We start from the raw sequence: 24,907 nt of genomic DNA on the forward strand, positions 1-24,907 counted from the left end.
CCAGAAAAATATAATTTATTAAACTGACTAAAGTGAAAATGAAAAGACTGCAAAGTCTTATAATGATTATAGTAAATGCATCAGGAGTTTAAAATCTGCTCACAAACAACAACAAAAAGCCAAACGAAACCCATTTTTGGCCCAATAGTTTTAGAGGAAAATCCTATCAAATCTTCAAGTAACAGATAAGGCCAATTGTATATAAAGTGTCCAGAGGATGCAAAAAGAGGAAACAGTCCTCAACTCATTTTATAAGGCTGGTATTTTCTTGATAATCCACCCAGTCAAGGCCACTGGCAGATAGGAAAATTATAAACCAATCTCACTTCATGTATATGAAAATGTTAAATCTTAAAGTGTTAACACATCAAATCCAGCAACTTATTAAAAATGCAGTATGACAAATTGGGTTAACCCTAGGAATAAAAGGATAGTGTGTCATCAGAAAATCTGTTAACATATTTCATTACATTAAAGGATTAATGGAGAAATGTTTCAATAAGTGCAGAAAAAGTATTTGATAAAATCAAATACCCATTTATGTTGAAAGTTATTTGCAAAGAGGAATAGGAGGAAATTTCCTATCTATCATCTATCTATCTACCAAAAACTAAATATTATTTTTAATGGTATAAGTGTTAGAAACAATCTTTCTAAAATCAGGGAAAAAAAGACAAAGATGCCTGCTATTTATCATGATCTCTTCTAGGAAGCTAACTTTAAGTCTTATTGAATCTACATTCCATACCACCAAGTGTAGCACTTAAATGTTCTTTGATCAACTCACAAGGGAGTAATTGTCTCCCTACTTTGAAAGTAAGTTCCCTGAAGGTGCCTCACACACCATACTTCTTTGTATCTTGTATAGCATTGAGCACTGTAGCATTATATTCAGCATGTTAGGGATGTAGAAAGGATGTTTGATTGAAGTACACCAAGAAATGGTGCCTGAAGTAATTTTTAAAATAACTTTTATTCTCCTGTTTATAGAAGTTATACATCTACATTGTCGGGAACTTGAACTGTTCTGAAAATATAAAGAATAAATTTTTAAAATCCCAATCTCTCTTGCTAGAGATAACTACTATTGATGTTTTGGTGAATTTTTCTTCTTCTGTGCATATTTGAACACAGTAGAGCCTACACAGTAGAGCTCATACTCCCTAGATGTAATTTTTTTTCCACCAGTGTCATTCAACCCAAGGTGTAATTTTGTACCTTACTATTTTCTTCCTATAGAAGCATTTCCTCATAACCATATTTTTTAGTGGTTCCATGATACTAAATATCATAATTTACCTAAACATTCCCTATTGTTGGATTTTTAGGTCATTTCTATAAATGATGATATTTTTTGTATGTGCATATTTTTCTGTATTTTAGATTATTTTCTCAGGACAGGCCAGGATAATGTTGGAGATCATTTGTTTCCTCCAAACATTACTTGCAGCCCTCAAAAAAGCACTGATGTTTTTTGACTGGGTCCCTCTGTCCTTGTCTCCCTCCAACTTCTAGTTTAACTACAGGGGAAAAATAGAGGAGACAGGGAAGAGGAAAAGAAATCCATCAAAAGTAGACTCTTGGCTGGGCGCTGTGGCTCACACCTGTAATCTCAGCACTTTGGGAGGCCAAGGCGGTGGATCACTTGAGGTCAGGTGTTCGAGACCAGCCTGGCCAACATGGTGAAACCCCGTCTCTACTAAAAATACAAAAATTAGCCCAGTATGGTGGTGAACGCCTGTAATCCCAGCTACTTGGGAGGCTGAGGCAGGAGAGTTGCTTGAACCCGGGAGGCGGAGGTTGTGATGAGCCAAGATCACACCACTGCACTCAGGCCTGGGCAACAGAGCAAGACTCTGCCTAAAAAAAAAAAAAAAGTGGACTCTTTGAGGCAGGAATCAGAGCTAAGGAAGTTGTTAGGTGAACTCTTCTTCTCACCTAGCCATCCTTATGGATTCCCCTTGCCCTTCTCCCTCTCCAGTCTTTCTGTAGCAGTCTCTCCTTTCTCCTCTAGAAAACCACTTGAGAAAAGGGAATTCTTACCATAACATTTCTAGGTTCCTGTATTTTGTCTCTGTGTAAGGCTGTTTGGGTTGTTTCTTATTTTCAGTTGATCCATGAACATTTCTGTGATAAACCAACTGAGAGCCTTTCTGGCTCAGGAGCACGTGTCTCTTAGAGAGTTCATTAAGGTTGTTCAAATCCATGTCAGAAAGGGTGTGTAGCTGCTGGTACGAAAATCTTTTCTCTTCTTGGTCTTTGTGTCCTCTTTCTTTATTAACATTCAGTCCAGAGTCATATCCAGTAGAGTTTTTATATAAGACCTTGTCAAAAGCCTGTTTTGGTGGAGCAAATGTATTGGAGGTTTCTTTGAGATTCTGGCCCCTAAGTGCCCTTGAAGCTTGTGCATCATTGTTAGAGGCGTGCATAATCACAATCGATTCAGGCTTTGGTGAAGTATCAAGAGGCTGATTTTGGTTCTGTTGCTGCCTGGGAGGGTTATTCTGGTTCTCCAGACTGGCAGTCACCTCTTCCGCTGTGAAAGACTTCAGGCCATTTTGGTGTTTATGCTGTTTTCGAATCTTGGGCTTGGCTGGTCTTCTGGAAGGCTGATGGTCATTCACCGTTTCAGAAGGCTGCCCTCTTGGTACACTGCTTGATTTTGTACTCTCATATTGAGACCAGTGTTCCTGGTAATTCTAGAGAGATATTTTTGGTTAATGTAAAATTAGAAGACTGGCACTCTTCACAAATTTAAATCAGTGTTTTCCAAACTGGGGACTGGGAAGCTGACTATAGAACTGAAAGCAGATACAGAAAAAGTAGAGGTTTTTTTGTGTGTGTTTTTTTTTCCTAATTTCAGGGCAGTGGAGAGTTAATAACTGAGTGATTCCTCCTGGAAATTTAGGATTATAAGCCTAGAAAGAAATAGAAAGCTTAGAATGGGCTTTATATTAAGGACAAGTCTTTGGCTTAAAAGTTTAAGTTTTAAAAGTTAAGTCTTTGACTTAAAAGTGTCGCCAACTTGGGGGATGGAGTGGGGAAGCTTTACTTCGAGAGATATGGAGAAAGTACAAACGCGAATCTACGTCACAATATATAAGCTTATTTTAAGTAACATGAATATTTTTAAAAATCTTAACCAGAAAACACTAATAATTTGCTTTATAAACAAAGTACAAATCTAATATTAAATACAATTCAGATGATCAGATCTTTTTACTCATGCTGGTCAGAAGCTAGAAATGACCTCTTCACCAGATGAAACAAATTAGATTTTATTCAGAGGATTATAAAAGAGTCTGTGCTGTGATAGGACATCTGTGAAACCACAAGGGTTGTTTTGCTTCTGTTCCTTAATATAGCCTGCGCTTAGGCAATCAAACATCTGGGGGAAATATTTCAATTTCAGAACAGTCTTTATGCTTTTCAAAGTCTCCTAACAACAAAATGTACTCCTGGTATAATAGATACACTATGTAACTACATTGTGCTATTGCCATTTAGAAATATTTTCCAAGGAATAAAGCACTCATTACTTTGTGAAAAACTGGCTGAGTTAAGAGACCTTTGCAAAGAATGATTACATGCTTATTGAAAACAATAGGATGACCATATGCATCAGTGTGTTATATAACTGCAATATATTTCTTCCTTTCTGAACACATATATTTAAAAAATCTCTTTAGCTTATATCTATAAAACATTAACTGAAAAATGCAGCAGTTGGATGAATGATTATTTTAGCTTGCTAGAAAGAATGATCAAATTACTGTGATAAGAGTTCAGCTTTGATTTCTCGTTTCTGATACATTCTGATACAACCACTAAGACTCATCCTATTCCTGTATAATGTTAAGCAGTGTTCTATTTCTAGTGAAATCACGTTATAATGATAATGTTGATTGTTAAATTTAAAACAGCAATATACAATGTTACTTATTATATCACATTTTGAAAGAAATAACGCTTCTAATGTGAAATTTAGAAGCTGTTCTTTTGAGAATTTGAGCTTTCTAGGGGATTGGCCAGGCTCTGATTAGCTCCTACATACTTTAAATTTTTACTTGTGGTGCTCCAAAAAAAGGGAAAACTTATTTTCTGTATTCCAGGTAAATTCCAGGTATTCCTTTCATGCAGTAAATTGAGCTGCTTGGGGAAATGTGGGCAGGAAGGCTCTGCAAATACATAGCGCCAAGAAAATCCTTTCTTGTAATGGATCCAGAAAATAATTGCTATTTTACAAAGTTATAGGTGTGGTCATGGAACATAGCAGCTCTTTTTATGACTGGCAGCACTGTTCGTGAAGGTCAAAAATGTCCCCCTTGACTGTGACCTAAAAATATTAATTGATGCTGATAATGTCATTCTTTTCAATATTTGTTCAGCCTTTAACTCACTAGAGAAGTAACCAGGATGCTGCCATCTAAATGTACTTTCCCTACTTTTCTCTCTTAATTTTCACCAAAAAAGAAAATACTTACTTCTCAGAAATTTCTTGGGTACTAGATCTGAAATCCTGGGTTACCACTTGATCCTAATCATGTTATTACCTTTGCTGCTGACAATTCAGATCACAATAGTACACTTCACAGGGCACTTTGACAACAACAAGGCCAAGGACTTATCATTTTATGAAACTCCAATTGTCTCAAGTGTTAAATCTTCTATTCACATAAATATAAGTGCCCAGAGATGGCATTTCAGTCCCCAGAAAGGAAGCCATTTATGGGCTTGATATGATTTTTCTCACCTTCCAAGCAGCCTACTTGAGATCTGTGGTTTACTAAAGATTTATTACCCTACAATTGGGGCATCAGGTGTCACTCTTTAGGTGGCAAGACCTGAGTTCCCTGAAGTTAATATACAAAGCCATTCTCAGACGATTTAATCTCCATCAGCACTGAAATCCTCTATTCCATCCTGCTCTCACTGGGGTTCTTTTGTTACCAACACTCGCAATCAGTGCATACTCCATGCACTTAGAATAACTGCTTAATGGCAGTAGGTTTTTGCGTCACACATGGAGCGTTAGCATGGGAGAATCCTGATGCCTAATGCTGGGATGATCATTTCTTAGTAGGGCTCATCCTCAGTTATTAAGTAATGCTCATTCATACTGTGCCACCCAAGAGAACTTTGTCCCCAACCCTGTGAAAGGCAGCACCTGGTTGTTTCTTTTTCACGACTTTTCCTTTCACATGTCCTAAGCGGACGGGACAATGCCTGCTCTGATCGCAACCAAAAAGTTCATCTGCTTCAACACAAAAGCCACTCCTGCTCTTAGTTAACCTGACTCAACCACGCGCTCCCGAGAGTTGTGCCTGGGCTCCGAGATCAGCTCTGAAGTGGAGAAATTTCTATTGTGTTCCGCTTTTCTGCTGTGTTTATGAACAATAAAACATGAGTACTTTAAGCCTGAGATACAAATTCCATCTGATAATATTAAGAGAATCTCAAGCAAAAATATTAATTGGCTCCAATTTTCTCTGTGGGTAAGGAAGAACTCTGTGTTCAGATGAATAGAAGAAGCATAGATCTATTGATAGTGTTGGAGGCAAAACCAAATTAACAGCTTTTTGGAAAGGTTAATCAGGATTTGATTACAAGGGCTTTCATATTAATTAGTAAAAGATCCCACATATCTTTAATATGATCATTATCTTTTCTTTGCCTGGAAAGCTAAGAGTTATTTTAGAGGGGTAAGAAAGGAAACATCCTATTTATCCTTTTGAAACATTACTTAATTGGGGAACCTCTTATTTTTTCCTACTGACATGTTTCTTGCCTGGTGCCATGGTTTGAACGTTTGTGTCCTCCCTAAACTCGGACGTTAAATCCTAACCCCCAAAGTAATGCTATTTTAAGGTAGGGCCTTTTCGAGGTGACTAGGTCAGGAGGGCAGAGCCCTCCTGCATGGGATTGATGTCCTTATAAAATAGGCTCAAGGAAGCTCATTCACCCCTTCCATAGTGTGAGGACACAGTGAGAAGGCAGCACCAATGAACCAGGAAGCAGATCCTCACCAGACATGGAAACTGCCAGTGTCCTGCCCTTGAACTTCCAGCTTCCAAAACTGTGAAAAAAATTAATCTCTGTTGTTTACAAGCCACCTGATCTATGGTATTTTGTTATAGCAGCACAAACAGACTAAGATACCTGGTTAAGATCTTAACCAGTGGGAATGTGCCCGTCACATTGCCCAGCAAGAGTCCTGAGCCTTATACATACTGCATTCAGTCTGGGCACACAACCTGAGCGGGATTCGGAAAACCCGTGAAGATTCACAGGCAAGCGCGAAGCAATTCAGGACGCTAAGGCCTATGTGTCAAGGTTAAATGAAGAGAGATTACTTGGCTTCAAGTGAAGGCTCTAGCCATGGATAAGACTCTTTTTTTTTCTATTTTTTTTCTATTTTTTTTGTATTTTTAGTAGAGACGGGGTTTCACCGTGTTAGCCAGGATGGGTCTCGATCTCCTGACCTCGTGATCCGCCCGCCTCAGCCTCCCAAAGTGCTGGGATTACAGGCATGAGCCACCACGCCCGGCCAAGACTCTTAAATAGATTATGACGATGACTTGGCTTCAAGTGAAGACTCTAGGCGTGGATAAGACTCTTACATAGAATATGATCATGACCATCATTCTCAGTATTTTAAAAGTAAAAATACGTAGGCTGAAATGGTCTCAGGCGTATCTTCTCTCTTTCCTCGCCCTCTCTCTGGTTTCTCGTTCTTTCTAGTATGTAAATGTATTTAAGTCTCTCCTATGAAAAGAAGGAAAGAAACATTCACTTGATGCCATTCTCTGGTTAAATCCTATCTCTTTCTTGGCCGGGCACAGTGGCTCACACCTGTACTCCCAGCACTTTGGGAGGTCAAGGCGGGTGAATCACTTGAGGTCAGGAGTTTGAGACCAGCTTGACAAACATGGTGAAACCCCATCTCTACTAAAAATACAAAAATTAGCCGGGCGTGGTGGCGTGCATCTGTAATCCCAGCTGCTCAGGAGACTGGGGCAGGAGACTCGCTTGAACTTGGGAGGCAGAGGTTGCAGGGAGCCAAAGTCACGATACTGTACTCTAGCCTGGGTGACAGAGCAAGATCCTGTCTCAAAAAACAAAAGCAAAGAATAATCTATCTCTTTCTCAATTCACAGCTGGGCATCTTGATGGTGTAGACTGCACTGGTCTCTGCTCCCTATCTCTCATGCTGACCTCTGTCCCCTGCCATAGAGCGTTCCTTCTCCCTATCTCGCTGAAACTGCTCTGTTCAGGACACCAATAAACTTTTACTCACCAAATCCTGTGGGCACTTTTTTCTTGAACTTTTCATTTTCAAGTTATTTCAAACTTACAGAAAAATTGCTAGTACAGACAACTCTAAAAGATTCTTATCCAGATTGAACAATTTTAAACATTTGGTCACATTTCATTGTTTTCTCTGTCACTCCACACATAAACACACAAATATACATCTATATACAGATATGTAATTATTATTGTTTGCATTTTTGGTATTTAGCTTTTTCAAGCCATGGAGCCTTCCTTATATATGAGTTGCATGTGTAATGCCCCTTGCACGGCACCTCACTGCTGTGTACCTGCTTAGACTGTGAACAATGTCTTCTTCAGTCTGAGTCCTGGGATGCGTGAGGCAGACAGCAGCCCTTACCAACTATGTCAACTTTTCCCTCCCTAGACCACAGAAACAGCAGCCAGGGCTGTCATGGTTCCTTGTTCCTCTTCCCACTTTCACACCTTTGCCCGCATTTGTCCTTCTAGGGGGAGTGGAGATACTGACTCCTATGGGGCGTATTTCTCTGTCTTCTTAGGGCAGAATTAGGTGCTCTTTTAGTTCCACTGCATTTTGTACCCACGTCCATATTACTGCATTATAATGATTTCATAACCGTATTCCCACTAAAGTATTGAACTCCTAGAGGGGAGGTACTGCTTTAAAAAAAGATAACCTTGGCTGGGCACAGAGGCTCATGCCTGTAATCCCAGCACTTTGGGAGGCCAAGGTGGGCAGATCACCTGAGGTCAGGAGTTCGAGACCAGCCTGACCAACATGAAGAAACCCCGTCTCTACTGAAAATACAAAATTAGCCGGGCGTGGTGGCGCATGCCTGTAATCCCAGCTACTTGGGAGGCTGAGGCAGGAGAATTGCTTGAACCTGGGAGGCGGAGGTTGTAGTGAGCTGAGATTGTGCCATTACACTCCAGCCTGGGCAAGAAGAGCGAAACTCTGTCTCAAAAACAAACAAACAAACAAACTTTCTTCAAGTTTTATTTATTGTTTTAAAGAATTTTTGTTGTTGTTTGCTTGTTTTTTTTGGTTTTTTTGTTTTTTTGTTTTCATATCTTTTGGGCCAGGCACCTAATCCACAGTGCCTGGAATACAGTAGATAGTCAATAAATATTTGTTGTGTTAAATATTTTGATTTTGCATAAAGATATTTCACATTAGTGAGGGTTATTGCTGTTAGGGTAGGCTTATGAAACTTTGAAAGTCATTTTTCAAGAAAAAAATTTCAAATGAGGCCCATTTTCCCTTGGAGATATACTAAATAATCTTTTTTTCTGTATTTTGCATTTTGTATTTTGTAGAGACAGGGTCTTGCTCTATTGCCCAGGCTGGAGTACAGTGGCACCTGTAACATCGAATTCCTGGCCTCTAGCAATCCTCCTCCTTGGCCTCCGAAAAAGCAATAGGATTATAGGCATGAGCCACTGTGCCTGGTCCATGATCTTTAAATGAATCTTTAATCAGTCAGTAAATATTTATTGAGCATCAGCCTTGGGCAAAGCATTGTGGTAGGGGATGTAGAGAAAAATACAATCAGTACCTTTAAAGATCTCATAGTGTAGTGGGTACAAAAGAAACACAGGTGCGGTGGCTCAGGCCTGTAATCCCAGTACTTTGGGAGGTCCAGGCAGATGGATCACCTGAGGTCAGGAGTTCAAGACCAGCCTGGCCAACATGGAGAAACCCCGTCTCTACTAAAAATTCAAAAATTAGCTGGGAGTGGTGGTGGACACCTGTAATCAGGTTACACCTGTAACTCAGGAGGCTGAGACAGGAGAATTGCTTGAACCCGGGAGGTGGAGGCTGCCGTGAGCGTAGATCCTACCACTGCACTCCAGCCTGGGCAACGAGAGCGAAACTCCATCTCAAAAAAAAAAAAAAAAAAGAAAGAAAGAAACAAAGACAGCAGCTAATGAGACACGGCCAAATATGGCAGGCCCTGAGTCAGTGGTCCAGACTATAGACACAGCAGGAGCTGAAGGCAGAGGAGCAGGGTGGGAGAGGCTGGAAATCTCCATGCAGAGGTGGCCCTTGAGGAGGCACTGAAAAGAAGGCACTGGATTTGGGTAGTTGAAGAGGAAAAAGAAAGGCAGCCTGAAGTGTCTGTGTCCCAGAGTGCTGGGCCGGTGTGTAGCATGCAGTGGGCAGTCCACAAATCCTTTCCACCTAAAGAATGGGAAACATCCCTTAGGCCATTCATTGTTATTGTCATTTTAGGTCTAACACTTTTTAGATGTTTTGCTCCATGTCTTCATTCAGGAATGGGTTATAAGCACATTAATTACAGTATACGCAAAGAATAAAAAGCATTCTTTTGGTTTTCTTCTGATTTTCTTCCGTACAAAAGTTTTACTGCCTCTGTCAAAGGTCATGACATCAGTCAAGCACTGTGATTTTACCTTGATTATTATTTTTTTTCGGTCTCCATAGAGACTATCCAAAATTGCCAATGCTGACTGTATTTCAAGTCATCATGGCGGATATTAGGAAAAGTTTTCAGTTAGCAATAATCGCAACTTGTATAAATCTCACTGGTTATGATATTACCACTGGGCAAAGTTTTTTTACCTTTTATCATTAGCTGAGAATCCTATGGTTTTCCTCAGTGACAATTATGAAAGCTACAGGTTGCAATAATCTTACATGCTTCAAATGTATTTTCTATAATAATTTAAATAACTAGACATACATGGTCATAGAATTCTAGCATTTTGCAGCTGTGATAGACCTTAAAGGTCATTTAGGCTAATCCTTCATTTAATAAAGAAGAAACTTAAGGCTTTGAAAAAGTTGAGATTTGCCCAGTCATGCATCAAGTAAACAGCAGGTCGAGGCCCAGAAATTCATCTCTTGTGACCCAGCCCATTACCTATAATGCATGGCAAACCTTAAGGTACTTCCTTTGTCCCCGGTTCCTGTTGACCAAGCTCCCCCGGCTCTCTATAAGGTCTGGTAGTGGATCCTGTCCTCCACATCCCACAGTCATGAGACATTTCATTCCCCATCCTCTTAACTTCTAGGTGTGGCCTCACTGGCATCAACTTTCAGGAAGCTCTGGGTGAATGACTTTTTCTTTCTTTTTTTGCAACTCTTGAGTGGCCTGGAGGTCACTGGGGAGGAAAAGAGATGATTCGGGCTGTCCCTTCTTTCTAACCTCTCTGAAGCTGGGATAAAACTTATTATTATTATTTTTTTGCTATGTTTATCACTGTACATAGTTTTAACTGATGTCAACAGGCTCTATAGGTTCAGCAATTTCAAAGGACTCATCTCTTCTTAGGCAGGGATAAAACCCGGTCCAAGGGAGGCTCCACATACATGGGTCAAGAAAAACCTGAGCTTCTAGTGCTTTTTCTGTTTCTTTTCTTTTTTCTTTTCCTTTTTCTTTTTCTTTTTTTTTTTTTTTTGAGATGGAGTCTCGCTCTGTCGCCCAGGCTGGAGTGCAGTGGCATGACCTCGGCTCACTGCAACCTTCGCCTCCCAGGTTCAAGCAATTCTCCTGCCTCAGCCTCCTGCGTAGCTGGAACTACAGGCATCCGCCACCATGCCCGGCTAATTTTTGTATTTTTAGTAGAGTTGGGGTTCACCATATTGGCCAAGTTGGTCTCAAACTCCTGATCTTGTGAGCCACCCACCTCGGCCTCAAGTGCTAGGATTACAGACATGAGCAACTGGGCCCAGCCTAATCTTTGTATTTTTAGTAGAGATAGGGTTTCACCATGTTGGCCAAGCTGCTCTCGAACTCCTGACTGACCTCAGGTGATCCACCCATCTTGGCCTCCCAAAGTGCTGGGATTACAGGTGTGAGCCACTGCACCCGGCCTTTTTCTGTTTCTTCTAGAAAAACAGTGTGGAGAATTTCGGAAAAATCTTCCTGAAATCACATTTATGATTTCAAAGTAGTACACCCATGGCCAAAAAGGATGTCATCACGCTAAATGACCAGTTGGTTAGTTTTTTATATTCTGAAAATGAGGGTTTGGTGAGGCTCTGGGAGTTCCCATCCAGTTTTCAGGAATAGTGTCCCCATTGTCTAGGAATAATAAGTAACTGCCAACTACAAAAGGAATCAGACTTGGGAGCAGCACAGAATTGGACAATTCTTTGGAACTGTGATTTTTCCTGCATGTCTTTCCATGCCTTCCTTCTGTGTGGGATTCTAACTGAGTATGTTGAAAGTGTGATATGATTATTTTCTTCCAGCAAACAGAACCCTTGGAAAAACAGGTAGGGTTGGCTGGCTGAGCAGGCCATGGCTCCTCTGCGCCGAAGCCCGTCTTACCCATAGGAAAGTGGGTAATTATTCTCAAGCATAAAAATAAACCCTTAAGTGATAAGAACTCAGTCACGATCATTACTTATATTCAGCAGTATTGCTTGAAACACACTTAAAATGCAATCTAGCAGGTAACCTTTAGCTGTTGTGCTCTTTGATGCCATTTGTCTTCAGGATCGATGGCAGCATTTTCAATTTCCTTGGCATTCTGAATAGACGTCTTGTCTGTTACTCCGACGGGGTAGGAGATCTAGGTAGGTAAAACACATACAGCATGTTAACTGGATTCATTTTAGTCTTAGAGCCATGGGACTCAAGTCAGTGCACTCTAGAAAACCGTCCTGCTGGGCTAGGTTTTATTTTCAGTTAATTTCAAGGATTCCTCTCATCAGTCCTCAGGGACCTGATTGTTCCCAAGGAAAATGGGAATAAACAATGTTTTATCTTGCAGACATGAAGAGAAAACTGGTGCCTTAAGGTCAAACTATTACTTACTTTACATGCTCAATACATACTCAGGAGACCCAATTTTAGAACAGTTATCTGAACTGGATGCAGCAAGTAACGTTTGATCATGCCAATAGAAACACCATGAAATAACACGACACGCCGAGATGATGACGACAACAGAAATAACAATGTTTTTACACATGGAATGCTCGTGGTGTGCCAGCATCTGTCCTAGGCCCTTAGCACACAATGTTCTCAGGTAATCCTCACAACCACCTTATTAGGTATGCATATGTTATTACTCCCTTTTTGCAAATGAGAAAACAAAGGTACAGAGAGGTTAAGTAATTTGCCCAGGATCAACAGCTAGTAAGTAGAAGAGCTGGGTGGTCTTTCTCCGGAGCCTGCACATGCAACAGTGTTGCTAACTCGCTTATTAGAAATATCCTAGACCTGCACGATTAGTAGTTTTGGTACTCAGAGAATTTGAATAACGTAAAGTTGGTGGTTCTCAACTTTAGTTAGATATTAGAAAAACCGAGGAAATTAAAAAAAAATACTAATCCCCTGATCCCACCTCAAACCCATTAAAGCATAAGCTCTGGGAGTGGCCCCAGACATCAATATATTTTATAAGTTCCCTATCTACTATTTTAAAAATTTTTTAAAGTTCAGACGCGGTGGCTCACGTTTATAATCAAAGCACTTTGGGAGGCTGAGGCAGGTGGATCACGAGGGCAGGAGTTCAAGACCAGCCTGGCCAAGATGGTGAAATCTCCATCTCTACTAAAAACACAAAAATTAGCCAGGCGTGGGGGCCAGTGCCTGTAATCCCAGCTACTCGGGAGGCTGAGGCAGAGAATTGCTTAAACCTGGGAGGCGGGGGTTGCTGTGAGTTGAGATCATGCCACTGCACTCCAGCCTGAGCGACAGAATGAGCCTCCGTCTCTAAATAAATAAATAAATAAATAAAGCTCCCCAGGTGGGTCTAATCTGCATCCAGGTTTGGGAAATATGAATGAAGGCAGCTACACAGGATTTAGGTTCCTAAATTATTTAAGGGCCCTTCATTGCCTCCATTAGTTACCTGTTTTAAATCAAGAAATTAGTGTCTGTGCTATGCGGCATTCTAGCCCTCAGGATGTACTGCAGGAAGAAAACTTAAAGTTATGCAATCTTAATGCTGGAAAATATTCTGGAGATAATCCAGTTTTCCAGTACATCCACACCATCCCTGGTAGATGTTTACTCACTGTCTGCCTAAATTCATGCCCCATTTCCTGGCAAGACTTACCTTACCTGTTTGTCAGTATTAGTATGTTTAAAGATCTTCTATGGGTTGAGGAGGAGAAAAGAAATCTCTTTCATGCATGAAGAACATATTGCTCCCTAACTGAGCAACCTGAATGCCAGAAAGCTCTTCCTTATATGCACAGATATATGTCTCTGTAGTTTCTATGCCTCTGCCCTCTGGAATAACACAGACCAGACTAACCCCTTCTTCAGACAACAGTTCTGCGCGGGTAGAAGCTGACCCCGGTCTCCTGTGAGCCTGCTCTTATTTAGAGGACCGACTGTCTCATTCCCCTGTGCTGCAGTCCTCAGGTCAGCCTCCTCTGCCCACTCTCTGTTCCACTGCCTAGAAATGCTGTTAAGTCTCTCCCCGCAGAACTGATGTAATTAGTTTTAAAATTTAGATTTAGGACTTTACAAGTGTTTTGTTACATTTCCTCCGGCGGGCTGTGTAGTGGAGAAGCAGCAAGGTGTATGACTAGAAAGAACTTGGGTTTTGGGACCTGTCCTGTTTGTGTTCAGATCTTCTGTCTGCTGTTTACTTTGACTTCAGACTTGTATTCAATACAGAAAGAGGTAAATTTGTTAAATATTAAGTGATAAGTAAATATTTGACAATGAGGACACTCTCATTCCTGACCACTCAATGTGGCTTCCCTGTACAAAACACAACATGTTGTTTCTTTTATTTCAGGTGTAACCTTACTTCTACCCGAGCTATCTCTATTAACTTTGCTAAAGTAACTATCACAATTACTGTATTTATATATAGAGAGAGATAGGGCAGATAGACAGTGTGAACGTTTGAATACTTAAGGTTAATCTGAAAGTGGGAAAAAGTAAAAACTTTTTAACATTTTTGTGCTTGAATTTTCATTCCTAAAACACGAAACAAAAACAGACTATTTGATCACGGAATTCTGATTACAAATGGAAGTAATCACCAGGTTTTGAATGATTAACCTACACGGCAAATGGAAAACTTCACATCATGAAACAGTTCAACTTGTGCTGAAATGAAAAGCTTAGAACTATAAATGAGCTATTTCTCTTCTTTCTCTCTCTCTCTCTCTCTTTCTTTTTCTTTTTTTTTTTTTTTTGTTTCCCAGATCTTGCTCTGTGGTCCAGGCTGGAGTGCAGTGGCACGATCTTGGCTTACAACCTCTGCCTCCTGGGCTCAAGCGATTCTCCTGCCTCAGCCTTCCAAGTTGCTTGGACTACAGGCATGTGCCACCACGCCCACCTAATTTTTGTATTTTTAGTAGAGACAGGGTTTCCCCATGTTGCCCAGGTTGGTCTCAGACTAATGGACTCAAGTGATCGGTCTGCCTCCCAAAGTTCCAAAGTGCTGGGATTATAGGTGTGAGCCACCAAAGCCAGCTATTTTTCATATTTCTATCTCAGTCCCTCTCACAGTGCTAGTTCAAGATGAAACACTAGATCATTATAAAAGTATTAGATTTCACAACTTTTCTCAATGTTATAGCAGGTTTCAATCTCATAGGACCATGATGTTCAACAGAAACACGACTCATCTAAAAGAAAAATCAACTCTATCTTGGAGGAGAAATGAAGGTCAAGAGTAAAAAACCTAACTAAGCTGACTGAGCAGGCAAGGGAATCATCCTTTTCAAACCTCGAAGTGGGGATGACTCAGAGAAACTGTCGTCTGGAGCCTGGGAAAAAAGGAAGTTGAACTCTTTCATAGATCTGCCATGAGGATGCTGATTGCCTGACTTTCGTAAGTGTCTAAGAAATAAAGGGGACTTAGTTTAGTTAATTCAGGTTATTACTGTTGGTACTGTTTGATTGACAATGATCTTATATAGCACTGGCGAAATCTCTTATATAGCACTGGCGAAAAGTTTACAAATGAAAAATTTAGTGTCCCACGCTTCCTCTTCCAGAAAATGTAGGATATACAATATTTCCCTCCACAGGCTGTTTTGGTAGAACACAACGGCTGAATCACCCCAGTGAGATCCCTGGGCAAGTAAAGCATACTTCTACATTATCTCTTTCAAAGTGGAATGGGACACAACCTCTGCCAGCTATTTTTTTTTTTTTTTTGTGAACCATTCTATTAATACCAATCAAATCGAGAAAATGATCAAATGAAATTGCATTTTGAGCATCATAAGCTGTGTAATGTCTATTCTGTTAAATTGGGGCCTATAATTGCTTCTCTACTGAAAAGATACAACAAAGACAGCAATCATGGCTTGTCATTATCCCAGACTAGAAAACCGGCCTTTGCAGGGAGGACTTCAAAGGCTTGTGGTTCTCGAATTGCATTTGGCTGCTATTGTTGAAGCGCAGGCAATCTTGATGAGGTGTTTACACTGAGGTAAGGCGCAGAGCAGAGCGGCTGAGTGCCTGGGTCTAGAGCCATTAAAAAATTGTACATTATGTTCCTTGCTTTGAAGTGAGGGTTTGTAGGTAGGAAAGTAACTCAGATTGAGTACAGCTGAGCTAGATTGGGCTGCTACTTCTTGCTCAAAAAAACTCATCAGGTTCTTACAGAATCAGACAGCACTACAAAAAAAGTTGATGCTTTACCAAGAGCTGTATGTGAGTCGAATCCGCGTAAAGACACACTGAAACATGTTTAAATAAGGACGTTACCATTAAGTTCTGCAATCACTGGAGGTTTTGCCTTTTTTCCTTTATATTGTTTTTACTACTGACCTTATGTTCAGATGTTGTGGGGGGCCCCACATTAATTTATTGGGTTCTTTGTTACTCTCATTCTTTGATAGTATTGACAACTAGCACATACCCGAATTAAATAGAGTTGATTTTTTAAGTAATGTTAGCTTACCATCATTCCAACACCTATTATTCAATTCCCTGCTTCCAGGCATAATACTGGATTCAGTGAGCATTTCTCGATTAACTTGGCTAAGGAGTGAGCTGAAGTATTTATTTCTCTACCCTATTTCTAATATACCTTGCTGTGTGTCGAGATTCACACCTGCTCACGGCAGCACTGCTGCCACTTGTGTTTATACACAGCCAGCAAAAGAGGCGGAGACACAATGATAGAAATTGTCTGCCAGTCTGCCATTGTGAGGCTGCAACCCTGATATTTAGCACAGCTGTTTCAATTATCCAAAGGTTTGTATTATTCACCTGTTTAGAGGCAAAGGACATGAAATATTTTGGCCCTGCTGTTGGCCATAGTCTCCATTCCTATAGATGGCCTCATAATGTATTTAGCATGCACATGTTCAGTGAGAACTGGATGACACTGAAACGCTTTTTTTTTTTTTTTTTCTTTTTTTTTAGTATAGACGGGGTTTTGCCATGTTAGCCAGACCGGTCTTGAACTCCTGACCTCAGGTGATCCGCCCACTTCAGCCTCCCAAAGTGCTGGGATTACAGGCGTGAGCCACCATGCCTGGCCATGAAACCTTTGAATATATTTTTTTCTACATTCATTTTCAGCATCAGATACTTGAACTTTAAAAAGCCCCAAGCTAATGGTCAGTCGCCTACTTAAAAACCCTTCAATAGCTTTCCATTACCCTCAGCCTTCAAAGATTTATAAGGCCCCGTGGCCTCGGGTTCCTGTCTACTTCTTCAGCCGTGGCCCCCTGCTCTCTTCCTGCTGTACGTTTCAGCTTTGCTGATGTGCCAGGGGCACTATTGTCTCTGGGTCTTTGCATAGGCCATTCTTTGCCTGGAAATTCAGTTATTTAGGGAATTTCTTTGCCCCTTCACTTCACTTACTCTTTTTTGTGTGTGTGTGTGTGACAGAGTCTTTCTTTGTTGCCCAGGCTGGAATGCAGTGGCATAATCTTGACTCACTACAACCTCCGCCTCCCAGGTTCAAGTGATTCTCCTGCCTCAGTCTCCCAAGTAGCTGGGATTACAGGCGTGCACCACCATGCCTGGCTAATTTTTGTAATTTTAGTAGAGACAGGGTTTCATCACGTTAGCCACGCTGGTCCTGAACTCCTGACCTCCAGTGATCCACCACCCGAGCCTCCCAAAGTACTGGGATTACAGGCGTGACCCACTGTGCCCGGCCCACTTCACTTATTCTGACCCACCCCATCCACTGTTCAGCCTTGGCTGAAATACAACTTTTTCCAGAAAGCCTTCCCTGCCACCCCAGAGGTGGCTACAACAGTTGCATCTGAGCTCATGGCTTTAGTACTCTGTACTTTCCTTTTGTAACAAGTATCACCCTGGTCATTGTTTTTTTTTCTCCCTCTACACTGTAAATTCCAGTAAGGCAGGAAAAAGGAGGGACCATGTGCAGGGCTGTCTTGCTGTGTGGCTCTAGGGGTACTACTCATCTGTGCTATGCTCTGAATGTGCCTGGCATCTAGACGGTCAATAAATACAACGGCATGAAAAGATCAATCTGGGTTGCTCACTGAACTTGCATTTATATCAGAATACATATAATCTACTTGTTTATCTGGTAGGATGTGTGGTTTATTTTAAAGTCAGGTAGCCAGTTGTTGACAAAATAAGGTGGAAACTACAACTTTATCTTCCATTCCACTCTCCCTTGTTCCCAGCTTCAGTCGCTGAAATTTGCATTTGCTACTCCCTCTTCCAGAAATCCTCTTCAAATATTCGCATGGCGGGCCCTCTCACCTCCTCCGTATCTTTCTCAGGGAGACTCTGCCTCATAGTCCATTTAAAGTTGTGATTTCCCACCACCTCAGCAATCCTCAGCAGTTCTTCCCAGCTTTATTTCTGTCTTTACCTCCTTAAAACACAGAACTTAACATGCACCAATGCACTAATTTATCTGTTTTGTCTGTTGTCCATCTCCTACCTCAGGAGGCCTGGGATTTTTGTCTGTTTTTGTTAAGGGGTGTATCCCAAGCACCTATGACAATGTCTGACACATAATCATCTCTCAATAAATATATGCTAGGCTGGACGCAGTGGCTCACACCTGTAATCCCAGCACTTTGGGAGGCTGAGGCAGGCGGATCACTTGAAACCAGGAGTTTGAGACCAGCCTGGCCAATATGGCAAAACCTTGTCTCTACTAAAAATACAAAACTTAGCTGGGTGTAGGTGGCTCATGCCTGTAATCCCAGCTACTTGGGAGACAGAGGCATGAGAGTCGTTTGGACCCAGGAGGCAGAGGTTGCTGTGAGCTGAGATGGCGCCACTGCATTCCAACCTGGGTGACTGGGTGAGACTGTGCCTCCAAAATAAGTAAATAAGTAAAATACAATAAATAAATACATGCTAAATGAATAATGGCCTTTTTCAAGAATGTGAAAGATTTTTAGGAATATCTCATATAACTTAGAGAAAGGTTGATTATCCAGCAATCTGAACTCTCCATAACAAACTAAGAATATGTAACGGTGACCTCTGAATGGACACATTAGAGATTAAAAAAAAAAAATTCACAAAGCTCACACATTGCACTGAAATTGCTCCATTACTAAAATTCTTCAATGAATTCATACGACTGAGAGGAAAGGCCTAACATTTTAGCACAGTGGTTTTAAAATTTCAGCTTGTATCAAAATCACTTGGAAGGCTTGTTAAAACACAGATTGCTGGACCTCACCCCAGAGTTTCTGACTCAGGAGGTCTGGGATGGGGCCCAAAAATCTCCACTTGTATTAAGTTCCCAGGTGATGCTGATGCTCCTGGTCCGAGGAACACAATATGAGAGCTTCTACTTTAAAATGACATACAGGGCCTGCATGAAAGATGTCTGCCAATTTCTCTAACCTAAATATCCATATTCTCATCCTCACAATCTAGCCACATACAACTACGGCACTATCCACCTTCTCCTTAACTAACTCACTGGATGAAGTGACATTTTCTAGTCTTGAAGATATCCTGAGGCCATAGCTGAATGCTTACGGCTGCTAGGCTCTCTCTGGTACACCTTGGTACTTCTACTTCCACTTGTTCAGTTGTATGTTTACCAAGAGTCTTTTCCATTTGTTCCCAAACCTGTTTATTCCTACTGTACCTGTTGTTAAAATTATGAAATTTATTCAAAGATTAGATAATCTGAAGAAATCTGAGCATGAATAGAGAGGCGTTATATTCATGAAAACTTAGTTAAATGATTTAGAATGACCCAATAAAAGCAAATGGCAAAATAACATGTTGGGGGTGGGTGGGGGGAACTGTAAAAAATTAGGGGAAACATTCACCACAAAAACCTAGCAATTATGGCCAGGTGCAGTAGCTCACGCCTGTAATCTCAGCTCTTTGGGAGGCTGAGGTGGGAGCACCACTTGAGGAGTTTGAGAGCAGCTGGGCGAAACCCTGTCACTACTAAAAATACAAAAATTAGCTGGGCATCGTGGCAGGTGCCTGTAATCCCAGCTACTCGGTGGCTGAGGCATGAGAATTACTTGAACACGGGAGGTGGAGGCTGCAGTGAGCCAAGATCGTGCTACTGCACTCCAGCCTGGTTGACAGAGGGAGACTACATCTCAAAAACCAAAAAAACGCCCCACACACCCCTAGAAATTATGTTCTTAAATTGTTTCTTAAGGTTTTTTAAGTTCGTACTCTGCTATCAAGAAATCAAAACTGCAAATCATAGATGCTCTCAAACTGATGCAAGAGAAACAATGACACTCCAATTAGTACAATCTGCACTGGTAGAAAAGACCTTGGCCCCTTGGTAAAAAAAAAAAAAAAAACTAGTGTATATTTATATAGTTTAAGTGAAACTCAAGTAATTATGGTATATAGTTATCATTTTTCATATCTGCTTTAACCAATTTAAAAACAAAATTTTATTAATATATAATGTTTGTACATATTTATGGGGTATATGTGATATTTTGTTACATATACAGAATGTGTAATGAACAAGATATTTGGGGTATTCATCACCTCCAGTATTTATCATTTCTTGGTGTTGGGAACATCTCAAATGCTCTCTGCTCGCTACTTTGAAATATACAACACATTTTTACTAACTACAGTCACCCTAACTTTGTTACGGAACATTAGAATTTATTTGTTGTATCTAACTGTATGTTTGCACCAATTCATCAACCTCTCTTCATCTTCCCTACCCCTCAGACCCTTCCCAGCCTCTGGTAACTATCATTCTACTTTTTACCTCCATGAGATCTTTGATTTAACTGACAAACTATCAGTTCCTGACCAGCAGTATGGAGGTTTCTTCTGTACTGACAGCTTTCTACTGAAACAGTGTTCTTTCACAACTTCATGCCATTGACCCTGCCCCCTTTGCCCGTAGTGCCCTTACTACTCACTTCCACCTGTTAACTTCTACTTTTTAGGGCTGGGTGCTGTGGCTCATGCCTGCAATCCCAGCACTTTGGGAGGCTGAGGTGGGTGGATCACTTGAGGTCAAGAGTTCAAGACCAGCCAGGCCAACATGGTGAAACCCCGGGCTCTACTAAAAATACAAAAATTAGCCAGGCGTGGTGGCAGGAACCTGTAATCCCAGCTACTTGGGAGGCTGAGGCTGGAGAATCCCTTGAACCCGGGAGGCAGAGGTTGCCAACAGTGAGCCGAGATCGTGCCACTGCACTTCAGCCTGGGTGACACAGCGAGACCCTGTCTCAAGAAACACAAACAAAAATACAAACAAAACAATACCCTTCTTCGTTTTAAAGAATCAATTCCATGATTGCCTTTTGTGCGAAGCCCTCTCTGACTTCCCTGGACAGTCAGGCACCTTTTCTTCCAGGTTCTTTGGGACCTTATCTGATACTAGCACAGCAATTTTCACTTGGCATTGACTGTTTGCATGTCTGCTTCCAATTCGGCCATAAGCTCCTTAAGAGCAGATACAGACAGCAGCAGAAAATTACCGCGGACTCATAGCAGTCTGGGTCATTCAACAAAGAGGCAAAGAAGCGATCACATTGCCACAGCTTCTTACTTTGCTACAGAACGGCGCAATATGACCCGTGTAAGGAAGCATAAAATTACCAGGTACGCTAGGTACATTTTGAAAACTATCCCTAAAAATGATAAAAATGATAGAAATTTATATTAAATTTCTAGTTTTCAAAGGGGCGTGCTTTAGTTATGTGGATTTTTTTTTTTAATTTTATTTTTTCCTTTTGAGACGGAGTCTCGCTCCGTCGCCCAGGCTGGAGTGCAGTGGCCGGATCTCAGCTCACTGCAAGCTCCGCCTCCCGGGTTCATGCCATTCTCCTGCCTCAGCCTCCCGAGTAGCTGGGACTACAGGCGCCCACCACCACGCCTGGCTAATTTTTTGTATCTTTAGTAGAGACGGGCTTTCACTGCTTAGCCAGGATGGTCTCGATCTCCTGACCTCATGGTCCATCCGCCTTGGCCTCCTGTAGTGCTGGGATTACAGGCGTGAGCCACCGCACCTGGCCGGAAATTTTTTTTCTTATGGATCGCTCTTGAATAATGCCAAATTAATGAAGTGTCACTCTATAGATCATACAAATTGGTAGTTTAAGCAGCCAAGTGCTGAACAGTGCACACAAGAAAGAGGCCTTAAAAATGGCTTGTATTGAAAAAAATCATAAAGTTCAATTGAAATTATGCTGTCATAAGTAAGTGCTCTTGTAGTAATAGCAGAGGGCAAAATAAGAAAATTTATCAATCAATGAGCATCTATAGAGTTCCTATTCTGCAGAAGAATAATTTTTATAAGTATAATAGGATAGGTGGGACTCAAAACACCACCAACCTGGAAGAATCCTATAAGAAAAGAATTCTATGTTTCCAACAAAATATAATTACAAAAAGATGACCATAACTTAAATAAAGGTAAAGCTTAATCTTATAAACAACCAAAAGTTTCACTAAATTTAAAACTATGAAAAAGAGCAATATATCCTTTAGGTGGTAACCTTCCACATGAGGAGACTGACTGTAAATTTAAACCAAACATTCAATAATAAATATAACATACTTATATAGGGCTGTAAGATTATAAAAAGCTTTCACATAGCATATCTCATTTGATTATCTCAACACTCCTGAGTCTGTGGTATAAGGCAAAGATTTGTAATTTTATTGAGGAAGAATAAGACTCAATAAGTTTGTGATTTGCCATGGCTCCAAATGGGACTCAAATCAGGTCTTTTAACTTCAAATTCTGGTGTTTAACAGCACAAGTTCTTGTTAATCCCCACCTCTGCTTTTTTTTTTTCTTTTTTCATTTTGAAAACAATGAAATTTTGTACCAAAGAAAAACTATTTAAAACTTACATTTCTTCCTGAAATATTTAGCTCGTGCTTGCTGTACGCCAGGATCTGGGAATTCAAAGATGAACAAGCCCATGATCTTAAGAAGCAGTCATCTTTATCTTTACATGATGAAGACAGAGCACTGCGGGGTTATGGGTTCTGAGGGAGATGTTCAGGAATGAGGGAGGTGGTGGAAGGAGGATCTTCAAAGAGCCTTTACAAAGGCAGAGACATATGAGCTGAATCTCAAAAGGAGAATAAGGTTTTCCCAAGCAAACAAGCCAAGGCAAGAGTAGCCCATCAGCATGAACAAAGAAGGGGCTAAAGGAAATGCTGGGTCTGGGCGCTGCAAGTTCCTGGAGTATGGCCAGGCGTGAGACACAAGTAGGGAGTGATGAAGGATGAGGCTACAGGAGCAGGAAGGAGCCGGGTCAGGAAGGGCCTTTCGTACCACTCTGAGGGGTTGAATTTTATCTTGAAGGTTACACGGTGTCACATTAAGCAGTGTTGAAAGAATTGCCCTATGAAATTGTCCTTCAAAACTAAAGTACCAAATATATGACCCAGGGTTATTAATAAATTCCTTATTGTAAAGTGTAAATATTTGAAACAGTATCTGAGACCACATGCAACTGTTAAATACTGTCAACTAGTTGCATACAAGATTGTAGGGTTCTGTAATCCCTGACAGTGTTTGATTGACTGGGGACCCTCAAGAGAGAGCATGGTGAGTGTGGGGTGTGCCTGGATAGGCACCCTAGGTAGGCAGTCTTTTGAGAGTCTGACCATCAAATGGCCTCCTAGGGCATGTGGACATTAGTGTTTTGCCTACACTTTGTTCTTACTCTGTCTGAAGTTATATCTCTTTCATTTTGAGGCAACGTAGCCTTAAAAAAAGAGAAAGCTGGTTAGAAGGGCCTCTTCCCTGGGTGAAATCTTCTCCTGTGGTGTAAGGAGTGCCTAGTGGTAACGATAGCTTCCCTTCACTAAGTGTCTGCCCCGAGTCGGTAGCTTTGTATAAATTCTTCAAATAGCCCTCCAAAGTATATCATATATTCCTTGTTTGCTTCCTCCATATATAGATGAGGAAAGGTGAGGTGAGGTTTATTTTTATTTATTCTTAATTTTAATTCTTTTCTCCTTTTTTTGAGACAGGGTCTTACTCTGTTATCCAGGATGGAGTGCAGTGGTGAGATCCACTCGCTGCAGCCTTGCCCTCCCGGCTCAAGCGATCCTTCTGTCTCAGCCTCTGGAGTAGCTGGGAATACAGGCATACCCCATTATGGCCAGCTAACTTTTGCATTTTTTGGTGGCGATGAGGTTGAGCTAATATGGGCTATGCTGAAGAGCCAGGATTGAATCCGAGATTGACTCTTAAATCAGTATTTTGTTTTGGTTTTAGTTTTTCTCCCACAATATTTCGTTGTTCCCTAGTAAAAACGCTGCTACCAGGGATGGGGCCAACCAAAGCTCTTCCTCTAGATCTTGCATACTTTTCTCCTTCTCATCCATTCGCACCTCCACTTGAATGATATGTCCTCAGAGAGACCTTCCCCAAGCACCTGGCTAGACATCCCAGTTTCCTTTTTTTTTTTTTTTTAAAAAATATGGAGTCTCACTCTGTCACCCAGGCCGGAGTGCAGTCGCGAGATCTCGGCTCACTGCAACCTCCACCTCCCAGGTTCAAGCGATTCTCCCGCCTCAGCCTCCTGAGTAGGTGGGATTACAGGTGCGTACCACAAGGCCCAGGTAAGTTTTGTATTTTTAGTATAGACGGGGTTTCACCATGTTGGCCAGGCTGGTCTCCAACTCCTGACCTCAGGTGATCTGCCCACCCCAGCCTCCCAAAGTGCTGGGATTACAGGCGTGAGCCACCACACCTGATCCCCAGTTTACTTATTAAAGTCATCACTTTATTAAATAAAGGACTTTATTCCCTTTCATTACTTTTTTTTTTGCTGTTTTTGTTTTTGAGATGGAGTTTTGCTCTTCTTGCCCAGGCTGGAGTGCAATGGTGAAATCTTGGCTCACCGCAACCTCTGCCTCCCGGGTTCAAGCGAATCTCCTGCCTCAGCCTCCTGAGTAACTGGGATTACAGCCATGCACCACCACGCCTGGCTAATTTTGTATTTTTAGTAGAGATGAGGTTTCTCCATGTTGGTCAGGCTGGTCTCGAACTCCTGACCTCAGGTGATCTGCCTGCCTCGGCCTCCCAAAGTGCTGGGATTACAGGCGTGAGCCACATTACTTTCTTAAATACAGTTTATTCAATCTCTTTTGAGGTATTATCAGTATCTGAAATTATTTTGTTACATAGTTCTTATCTTTGCCGTATGACTGGAATGTAAACTCCTTCAAGATAGGAGCTCTGCCTGTCTTGTTTTCTGTTAATATCCCAGCATTGAGAAGAGTACCTA

The 24,907-nt window shown here is 41.2% G+C and overlaps 1 protein-coding gene and 1 non-coding gene across 10 annotated transcripts in view; both read right to left on the reverse strand.

The window, feature by feature from the left end:
- The window catches only part of JHY (junctional cadherin complex regulator), a 90,146-nt gene that overhangs the window by 36,304 nt on the left and 28,935 nt on the right, over positions 1 to 24,907 (reverse strand). For 8 of the 9 annotated variants that reach the window (XR_001895227.3, XR_001895228.3, XR_001895229.3 and 5 more), the window contains exons 4-5: positions 11,722 to 11,835; positions 2,044 to 2,699 (exon numbers count right to left, since the gene is read on the reverse strand). Coding sequence is in view for 6 of the 9 variants with exons in the window: in XM_017949021.3 (XP_017804510.2) it covers positions 2,044 to 2,699; positions 11,722 to 11,835 (770 nt within the window). In the remaining 3 variants the exon portion in view is untranslated. The remainder of the gene's footprint in view (positions 1 to 2,043; positions 2,700 to 11,721; positions 11,836 to 24,907) is intronic. The other variant, XM_031652855.1, reaches the window with a different exon arrangement.
- On the reverse strand, positions 9,731 to 9,870 carry LOC116269956. The gene has a single exon (XR_004177749.1). It is a non-coding gene; the product is annotated as a U4 spliceosomal RNA (small nuclear RNA).

Source organism: Papio anubis, chromosome 12 (genome assembly GCF_008728515.1).
Source record: "Papio anubis isolate 15944 chromosome 12, Panubis1.0, whole genome shotgun sequence".
Lineage (NCBI taxonomy): Eukaryota > Metazoa > Chordata > Mammalia > Primates > Cercopithecidae > Papio > Papio anubis.